Genomic DNA, 10477 nt, shown 5'->3' with positions numbered 1-10477 from the left:
TCATATTCTGGTTGGTCATTAGCCCAGTACTGAGTTACGTTGTCTCTTTGAACCTCAGTTTTCTCACCTATAAAAGTGAGATAAAACAATACTTTTTAAGGTTATTGTCAAGGCTAAAGTTGATGTTAAATGTATTAGTACAGCACCGGGGATAAATGACAGCTAGAGTTATTAGTTACTATTACAAGGAAAGAGAACTTAGATCATGTCACTCCCCTGAGTAAAGCCAGCCGTGGCTTCCTGTGGCATGTGAAGTAAAACGCAGGCTCCTTCCCCAGGCTTCTCAAGCCCTATGTGATCATGAGCCTGCCCACCTTTTGTCCAGCACATGCTGCCCCTCACTGTGTTCTGTCTGGATGTCCCCAGAACATGGCAAGCTATTTTGCCACCTTAGGGCCTTTGCATTTGTTCTTTCCTTTGCTTGGAATGTTCTTTGCCAGATCTTGCATGTCTGGCTCTTTTTGGGGGGTATGTACAGTGTAACTACCATTCAAATCAAGATATAGTGTCTTGTGGGTCGGGTGTGGTGGCTCACGCCTATAATCCTAGTGCTCTGGGAGGGTGAGGCAGGAGGATTCCTTGAGGCCAGGAGTTCGAGACCAGCCCGATCAAAAGCAAGACCCTGTCTCTACAAAAACAAATAGAAAAATTAGCTGGGCATGCTGGTGACACCTGTAGTCCCAGCTACTCGGGAGGCTGAGGCAGAAGGATCCCTTGAGCCCAGGAGTTTGAGGTTGCAGTTAGCTATGACAATGCCACTGCACTCTAGCCAGGATGACAGAGTGAGACTCTGTCTCCCCCACTCCAAAAAAAGATATGGTGTCTTTTGGCTTCCTGCGATTTAGGTCTCTACTCAGTCATCCTCAAAGCAACCTCCCCTGACCAAGTGCCCCCGCTGTATTCTCTAGCGCATCCCCCTGCTTTCTTCTCTCCACAGTACTTGTCATGATCTGGAGTTACCTTGGGTACTCTTATTTGCATATCTGCCTACCCCCACCCCAGCCCCACCCTCCTGATGAAGGCACCATGAGAGTGGCGACCTTGTCTCATATACTTCCAGCACCTTGAACAGTGCCAGGCACACAGGAGGCACTCAATAAATACTTGTCAAGATGATACTGAAGATGAAAGAGGAGGGGTGATGGTGCTGAGGAAAAGTCCAGAAAGGGTGGGAGAAGGGCTCCAAAGCACAGGTGGAAGCGTTGGCCTTGGCAAGGAGGAGGGCCACTTATTTCTGAGACAGGTGGGGAGGAGGAAGGATGAAGCAAAGCTTAGAGACATTTTGATGGGCAGGGCAGGGCCTTGAGAGGGCTGATTCTGCAGGACGGCTTTGACATTTTCACAAAGTAAAGGGTGCAGTCATCTGCTGAGAGCTGAAAGGCAGCAGAAGAGGAGCCTGGGCCTGGAGGCCAATGGAGGGTTTTGGAATAATTGCACCAGCTGCCATTTATTTAGCACTTAGGCATCAGACACTATTCCAAGCCTTTTAAATCTATTAACTGATTTCGTCCTCAGGACAATATTATGAGGAAAGGTACTATCATTATTTTTAAGATGTGGATACACCTTCAACATATACAATTTTTATTTGTCAATTACACCACAGCAAAACTGGGGGGAAAGATGTAGAAACTGAGGTCACACACCTAGGAAGTGGCAGAGCTGGGATTTGAACTCAGGCAGTCTGACTGTTGGGGCCTATGGGAAGAACCACCACAGTTTCCTCCCTCCCCAGTCCCTGTGGAGCAGGTATATGAAGGGTCAGCAAGAGATGAAGAGGAAGGTTGTGAAACTGTACATGGCAGGCCCACGGGCAGTCAGCTAGCATGCGGTGCCAGGAAGCCCAGGAATAGGAGCAGAGAAAGAAAATGTGAAGGGCAGGTGACTGAGTTAGGGTTAGGTACAGCAAAGATGAGGGCCAAGGTGTGTGTGACAGAGAGAGAGAGAGAGAGAGAACAAACAGCACATGCAAAGGCCCTGAGGTAGGAAAGAGCTCAGCTCATTGGGCAGAATAAAACAGTATCAGAGTATAGTGGCAGGGGGCGGGTCCAGTGGCTCACACCTGCAATCCTAGCATTCTGGGAGGCTGAGGCAGGAGGACTGTTTGAGCTCAGGAGTTTGAGTATAGCCTGAGCAAGAGCAAGACCCCATCTCTACTAGAAATAGAAAGAAATTATCTGGACAACTAAAAATATATAGAGAAAAAATTAGCCGGGCATGGTGGTGCATACCTGTAGTCCCAGCTATTCAGGAGGCTGAGGCAGGAGGATCGCTTGAGCCCAGGAGTTTGAGGTTGCTTTGGGCTAGGCTGATGCCATGGCACCCTAGCCCTGGCAACAGAGTGAGAGTCTGTCTCAAAAAAAAAAAAAAAGTATAGTGGCAGGGCTGGGGGTTGGTTCTGGTAGGCAGCGCTCAGATCTTGGGGTACTTATTTAGAATGCGGACCCCTGTGCCCCATCTCAAACCTACTGAATCAGAATTTCTGGGGGTGGGGCCTAGGAACCTGCTTTTTAACATTTCCAGGTGATTCTTCTGCACACTAAGATTTGAGACTCACAGACACAGGGCCTAGTGGGCCATGGGAAAACTTAGGTTTTATTGTAAACATACTGGGAAGTCACTAAGGGCCGCCAACAGGGGAGTGATGAGATTGGGGTAATTAAGCCATGCTGCCTGCTGTGTGGAGAATGGATTGGAGGGAAGCAAGGTTAAAAATGAGAAGACCAGGTAGGAGGCTATCACAACCCTTTGGGAGAGGATGATGGTGGCCTGGAATAAAGTTGGCAGTGGAGGTGATGAGAAGTAGATGCATGGTCGAGGTGGTCCGTAGGAAAGAGAGAAATCAAAGCTAACTCCTACATGCTTAGGCCAAGCAATTGGGTAGATGGCATTGACATTCTCTGAGCTGATTGAAGACTGGTAGAGGACCTGGGTTAGGTGGTAGTAAAAGAACTAAAAGAACTCCAGTTTGGACACATGAAGTTAGACATGCCTATGAAACACCTGAGGGGAGATGTCAGCTAACTAATTGGATATATTGGGCAGAAACTCTAAAGAGAATTATGAGCTGGAGATATAACATTTGGAGTAGGGGCATTATGTTAATACACTGTATTTAAAACTATGGAAAGTGATGAGATGCTATGAAAGGAATTAGTAGACAAGCAGAGAATTGTTTGAAAAAATGTCACTATGCTACATTGTGTCACTAACCTAAGTGACCTTAGGTCAGTCATTGCCCCCTCTGAGACCTTCCCCAAGCAAACAATGAGATTGGACTAGATCATCACTAAGGTTCTTTCTGTAACATTTCATGATTCCACTGTTGCAGTGTGTGCCTTTAGATCATTAGGCTACACCAAGAGCCAGTTCTTCAATTTTCCCTGCAATCAGAAAAGTCTGAATGGGTCTTCTATAACAAATGCCCAGGAGCCGGGGAGGCCGTTTACTCTCTAATCTCTGGAAAAAATGGCCACTGTGCCTGTTATGCCACACTGCCAGCTGCTGTGCAAAAACTTTTGGGTGTCAGTCTCCATCTGCCGGGGGGCGGGGAGAATCACTCTCAAAAAGAAACTCCTTCTTCTGCCAAGGCTTTGGGTGGGGCTAGAAAAACTGTTCATGACAACATTGAGTCAGCACATTCACCAGGGTCAAGCTCACAGTTGGAGGGAACTGGAAGAGGGCCTTGGTTGAGAAGAAACCTCCTGCTGAGGCCTGTTCAGTCTCAAGGGAATGAAATCAGAATCCACGAATTCATAATGGGGATCGACAAGGGAAAAATGGCACCATGCTCAAATCAGGGTTTCCTCTCACAGTGTTAGAGCAGATGAGAGTGAGCAAAAAAAAAAAAAAAGGACTAAATTTATGAACTTCATCACCCCAAAAGGTAATAAAACTTCAACATTGGTTTTTAAGAGCTGCAAAATGGATTATGTGAAAACAGGCTCTTTGGGGGACATGTGTAAACTACTAAGGCTATGTCAGCGAGGACAACTGGGTCCTCCCCAAATGTGTGTTAGTGTTTGTCATATTTCTGGGGGTGGAGGGATCACAGATCTGACCTAGTATGACATTTACATACATTAAGAATCAACATCCTTTCCTCTAATGGAGTTGTTTTGTTGCCTGAATCCTTGGGATTAAAATAAGGGTATTTGGATGGCCTCTGAAAATGCACAGCTTCTTCTCATCTCTGAGGTCAAATATACTGAGAAGTCTTATAAATGACATTTCCCTGTAAGACAGGTGATGACAGTATGCAGGGGTCCTCAAATTTTTAAACAGGGGGCCAGTTCACTGTCCCTCACATTGTTGGAGGGCCGTTGGAGAGTGCGGCGCACATTCCACACATGCGCACTGTGGGCCTGGGACAAGTCGGCGGCTAAGCGGGACAGGCAGAGGCGGCAAAAACACCCGGTGGCCGGATAAATGTCCTAGGCGGGCCGTAGTTTGAGAACACCTGCAGTATAGGCACAGTTGATGGGGACCCAGTGACATAAGCCCACCCTCCTCACCAAGATCACACTTTGCTTTTTCACACAACATATATTTATTCAGAAAAAAAATTTGCAATAAATTATAATAAAAAAGATGACATGAAATACAGAATCCCACTAGCAGCTTTGCTTAGTGATCAAGACATTTTCAGGAAATATAACAAATGATTACAGAGTAAGAATCAGAAAACGGTGAAAGGGAGACTAATGCAATGTCACCACATGGATTTGAACCATTTCTTCCCTAAAATAACAGGTGCAGAGTCCTTGCCTACCAGTTGCATCTGAAATCTTTACTTCAGAGGAGCTATGAAATAGTACCTTAGAGGACTTAGGAATTAGAGATTTGGGTGCTGGAATAGGCATGGTAGGGAAGCAGATTTCTTATGTCTGGTCTAGGTTTTGTCTCCCCTATCTAGAGATTGTCTAAAACTCTTGACCCTGTATACATTCCGTGGTGAGCTGAAAAGATTGAGGCAGTAAACCAACTTAGTGCTTTGACCTGATGGAGAAAGAGCTAGGATGCTGCACACATGCTGCACAGATCCCCCACTAATCATACTCTTTTTTTTTTTTTTGAGACAGAGTCTCACTCTGTTGCCAGGGCTAGAGTGCTATGGCGTCAGCCTGGCTCACAGCAACCTCAGATTCCTGGGCTCAGGCGATCCTTCTGCTTTAGCCTCCCGAGTAGCTGGGACTACAGACATGCGCCACCATGCCCGGCTAATTTTTTCTATATAATTTTAGTTGGCCAATTAATTCCTTTCTATTTTTAGTAGAGATGGGGTCTTGCTCTTGCTCAGGCTAGTCTCAAATTCCTGAGCTCAAACAATCCTTCTGCCTCGGCCTCCCAGAGTGCTAGGATTGCAGGTGTGAGCCAGCAGACCGGGTCCTAATCACACTCTTGATGACCCAAAGATCCCAGGTTGGCAATATACTAGAAAATGGGCCCAAGAAGGGTACTTTCCCATGTTATGACCTTGCCCCAGCGTCTATCATCTGCCTCTTTTTGTGATCACTTTCTGGCCTAGTGGAGATGACAAAACTTCTGCTTTCAGTCTTCCATTAACTAAGTTCAACACCCAGTCCCTGACCTCTCAGATCTTCAGCTATATGGCACCAGTAGTGTGACTCCTATTTCCCCAACTCCGAATCAGGAAAGGGTTTAGCCGGTATATTGCAAGATACGTACCTTCTTTTTGCTAAAGAACTCAACTTTCAAGAGATGGGAATTGGAGACTCATTTGGTGGCAGTGCCTTGGATGCGCTAGAAGAGTCATGGAGTCAATACTTGAGATCGTACACAGAGCCTGTGCATTATGCTCCTTGCATCTGATGTTACCAGGCAAGAATGAGTCATTTCAGGGTGGTTTTAACTAAAGAAAACCAGGAGGAAGCCAACTGCATCAGACAGTTCTGCAATCAGTGGCTGGTGGCTTTTTTGTCAACCAACATAGATTTTTTTTTTTTTAAAGGCTGTCCCACAGCTTGAATACATGAAAAGCTCAGAGGGTCATCTTGGGTTGGTACGTGGTTGGTCACACTGGTCAGTCTTTCACACAGCACTGGACACAGTGACTGGGAGCCAAGGAGATTCTCTAAACCCTTTTTTTTTTGCAGGAGCTGGTGATGGAGCCCAGAGTCAGCCCTGCTGAGGGAGGAGGTGACATCTGCCCTTTGGGACTTCAGAAGACCAGAGAAGGGGTTCTAAGGGTCATCCTTGTTACCCTTGCAGTGAGAAGGAGTGATAGCTCTAGACAGGCCTAACTGAGGTGTACAAACCCTCTTTTGTACAGTGGTGCAAGTGTTGTTCTGGACATGGATTTCTAAGGAGGAGATGGGTCCCACAGACACCCAGGATTAGTCTTCATGTAAAATTTGAATGACAGGAAAGGGACAGTGGGATGCAGGACCTGTCAAAACATGAATATTCTCACTCCTGAAATACTCAAAGTACTTCCACTCTGATCATGATTCTCTCACATCAATGGGATGTCATCTCTAATAGTCCCTAAAGTTATGCTACTAAATGCGATCTGAGATAAGAGACTATGGTTCCACCCAGTGTGGATCCACAAAAAGGCCAATGTAGCAGAGACATAAAGATGTCATTGTAGTAGAAATGCACGAATGTATGTAATGACCACATGTAGATGGTGAACTCACTGTTGAGGATACCCAGGGAGTCACTAGCCTTACTCAGACTTCATTCAAAGTGACAGAATGAGGGGAGTGGAGTGCAAAGGAGTAATACGGGGAGGAGGTGAGTCAAAAGTGCTTATATGAAGGACTACAGACAAGTCTGAGCTACAGCAAGTAGTGCTTGTAGGCCTAGAATGGAACCATCTCAGAATCTAGGCCTAGGGTACCAAGGACAAACATGACGATTGGGTAGGAGGATAACAGACACATCCCCAGGTAAAGGAGTATAGATACAGATCTCTTTGTCTTATAAAGAGAAAACACAAAAACACCAAAATATGGTAACTTTGGCTTGGCAATGTAAGTCTAAAGTATTTTGCTGTGTAGGATATGGTAAAGGAGGGATTAGGAAACTCTCTTCCTTTTACACTATAAACAGAAATTGAAATTCTGCAATAGACCCTTCCTGTGGCATGACTTTTTAAACCATTCTGAACTACTTGGAGCCCGAGATCTTCCACCTCTAGCATCTCGGAGAATAACAAGAGGAAAACCCTTAGTCTTCATCACTCCCAAGCAGAAAGCCCAGAAGAAACTGAATAGCACGCTGGCGGTCACTTGGAGTCTGTCTTGCCATAAGGTTGGGTGGAGGCCTTAGAAGAAGACTAGTGAAGAGAGTAGCTAGGGGAAGAAAGAAAAGGGGAAACCTTTATCAGACATAACCTAAGCAAAACCTCAGGGTTGGGGGTTGGGGGCCCTGGGGACAAGGACAGTAGGAGGGAAGTGACTGCCATGTACCTGGACACCCAGTAAGGTATACACTGTATAGGATGCACATAGACTGTCCTTGACAAACACCCCCATGCAGCCATTCTCACGGGCACTCTTACCAATCATGTTGGCACTGATGTTGTTGTATTCTGAGAATTTTAAGAGTTCTCGAAGGAACGCCATCAAGTAACGGAAAACATTTCTATGGCATCTTGGAAGCTGGGAAATCACCTGTTTTTAATAAAAGGGGTGGGCAGCGAGGAAAACAGGTGGAAGAAGGTAGTAAGAGGAACTTTATAGCTGCTATAAAAGTAGTTTATAATCCAACCCTTATAGGACCCCATTCATCTGTCACTACCCTCCTTTGGGTAATGACACAATATCTGATCAACACAATACCTGCCAAATTATTACTTCGAAGTAAATATGGTCATACTCTTTCGCTCCAGTCCACTCAATGCTCAAGCTATGCACATGCAGTCATCACATATTCACATGCACACCCTGCCACATAAGCAGGTTGGTGTTAATCTGTTTTTTTTTCCATTTTCGCAGACAGGTAGCCATGGTATCTACCAAGGTGAATGGTTTTCCTTACAATGTCACTTAGCATGGATGGGGACCTCCTCCCAATACTCGCTAGTCTGAGTCACAGGTAGTCTCAGCTATTGTCTACCAAAATCATTTCAGGATTAAAAACACACACTGAGAAGAAAAAAGAAAGGCTCCCAAGTGTCAACCACCCTTCCTGGTAATGTCAGCAGGATTTCCATGTACAATCAGCTTCACCACTTTTACCCTAGAGTAGAGGTATCCACCTTACTATGTTTTCTGTAAACAGAAATAGGCTAACTGGGAAAAGGTGGCAAATATAGGAAATAACACAACCTAATATTTAAGGGTCTCAACTCTCAATGCTGCTGTCCCACCATGAATAAAAGATCCAGACCCATCCTACCTCATAGCTGGCTGCCTACCTGGCCTTGTAAAACTGGTGATTTCTCTATGGGAGAACCTGCATCAACCACATCCTTAGATCAGTAAAACTCACCTGTCGGCAGATCCGGGGATCATGAGCAGAATCAAGACATCGCTGATATAGCTCATAACAGATGACTGGCTCTGGCAGGGCTTCCAGGAAAATAAGCAGTGCTTCAGCCACAGAGTGATTACTACCAGCTGAATCAACTTAAGTCAAGGGACAGGAGCTCCAGGAGAAAGGCCACACAGAGACCTGACTGACTCTTTTCCTCAAGCTCCTGCAGGGACTATTTCCCTCTTCCTATTCAGGACACACTGATCCTAACTGTGGTTTGATATTTTATTGGTCCATGCACTCTGAGGCTCAGCTGTTGCAGAATTGGTCAAAGACTCTTGGGAGCTTTAGAGCCAGGGGAATAAGAACTGCTCAAAGACTCTTGGGCCAAATTTTAGAGTCAGGGGAATACAGCCTACAGAATGGGAGTTCACAGTAGACCAATCCTATAAACTAACTGCCAATGTATCCAGTCTTTCTCCCTGCCTTAGTGACAGTACATGTGGTAGCAAAAGTGATTGATCACCTGAAGGAGAACAGCACCAGTGCTGTGGCTATGTTCCACGCCTATTAAAAATTGTTATTACCTACCCCTTGCTTCCCTTTAATAAGAACCTGATACAGAGAGAGGTCAAAAGTTCCTGAAAGGAATTAAGAAGCAACTGAATAGGCAGTGATTATCTTATAATAAAAGACAATTACAAAGAAAATAAATATGAAACCAGTAAAATCAAATGTAGGTACAAGGAAGAGTTTGGCCAAGTACTCATCCAGCTTCTTAAGCCTTGATTAGAAAGGATACGGATTGTCTCAGGAATGCTGGTATCCAGACAGTCAATGATCTGCTGTAACTCTTCCTGCATCCCAGGGGTTTGGAACAGGTCCTCCTAGCAAAGAAATCAGAATGAAGGGAATAGGCAAGATAATCACCCCTAAGGTTCTGAATATAACCCAGGGATTGAAATAGCAGCAGGAAGCAAAAGGGAAGGGTGATATATGTATTAATGATTAGTAGTGGAGGTGTAAAAAATAGTACCTTTTTCCTATATCATCTCCATAATCTGTTGAAATTTTATCTCAAATAAGAAAATGGTCTTTGAAGGTTTTAGCCTATACCTGATAAGGCAGGGGACTAGATGGCTAGATCAGGCAACCAGGTTTCCACTTCTAGTCTCTTGACAGGAAGTATAAGGCAGAGTTCAAACAGTATAACCACATTCAAAATGCTGATACTAATAAGTGCTGGGGAAGGAGTAAATGGCATGCTCATATTAAGCCTTGCTTTCAAGTTATATTACTCTTCAGTAGGTAAGAGAATATTATCCTTCAATCTGATCCCAAGAAAGTTCTCCTTTTGGGGGGAATGGGTTGTGATGGTTAGTATTTTAAATAGGATTTAAAAGAAAAATCAGGACCAAGTTAAAGAAATGGGTTTAAAGTCTGCTTTGGACTTTACAATCTGTAACAGCAAAAGTAGGCATTATAGACTTAAGTATGAAGCTATCCAGGGGAAAAGAGTGTGCAGCCAGGAGACAGGTGTTCTTAGTTCTGGCCCTGGCTCTGCCACTACATTTAGACCGTGGTCTTAGGTAAACAACTTAGCTTGCATTCTTCAGCTGTCACATCTGTGAATAGGGACATTTTCACCTGCCCAGGCAATCTGACAGTGCTGCTGTGTGGAGGGAGCTTGGGAAAGTTAAAAACACTATGCTGACATGAGGTATTATAATTTCCTACAGGACTTGCACACCTTCCAAAGTTGTAGGGAAGGTCTAGGGTCACTTACCTGTTTACAGGCGTGTTTGAATAAGTGATCTACTAGAAGCCAGATCTCCTTGGGGACCTGAAGGGGTCTCTCACTGGCACCCTCATCCAAGGGAACCATCTGCAGAAGGGATTTCTCCTAATAGACGAAAAGGGATGAGAATCAAAGGGATCTCAGAATAAAGACTTCTCTGTGTAACTTAATCTCCTTCAAATTCTGGTCATGTGGGTACAATGTGATCTTCATCTCTTAAGATTTTTCATTTCT

General features: G+C 44.9%; 1 protein-coding gene across 2 annotated transcripts in view; it reads right to left on the bottom strand.

Annotated features, from left to right (window-relative positions):
- Positions 1-4525: 4525 nt before the first annotated feature.
- Positions 4526-10477, bottom strand: part of OCRL (OCRL inositol polyphosphate-5-phosphatase) — a 49162-nt gene continuing 43210 nt past the window's right edge. For both annotated transcript variants that reach the window (XM_012750398.3, XM_012750393.3), the window contains exons 19-23: positions 10232-10348; positions 9248-9332; positions 8461-8588; positions 7529-7640; positions 4526-7319 (exon numbers count right to left, since the gene is read on the bottom strand). In XM_012750398.3, the coding sequence (XP_012605852.2) occupies positions 7195-7319; positions 7529-7640; positions 8461-8588; positions 9248-9332; positions 10232-10348 (567 nt within the window). In that variant the 3' untranslated portion in view covers positions 4526-7194. The remainder of the gene's footprint in view (positions 7320-7528; positions 7641-8460; positions 8589-9247; positions 9333-10231; positions 10349-10477) is intronic.

This window comes from Microcebus murinus, chromosome X, assembly GCF_040939455.1.
Source record: "Microcebus murinus isolate Inina chromosome X, M.murinus_Inina_mat1.0, whole genome shotgun sequence".
Lineage (NCBI taxonomy): Eukaryota > Metazoa > Chordata > Mammalia > Primates > Cheirogaleidae > Microcebus > Microcebus murinus.
This window is presented reverse-complemented; position numbering and strand designations above follow the sequence as displayed.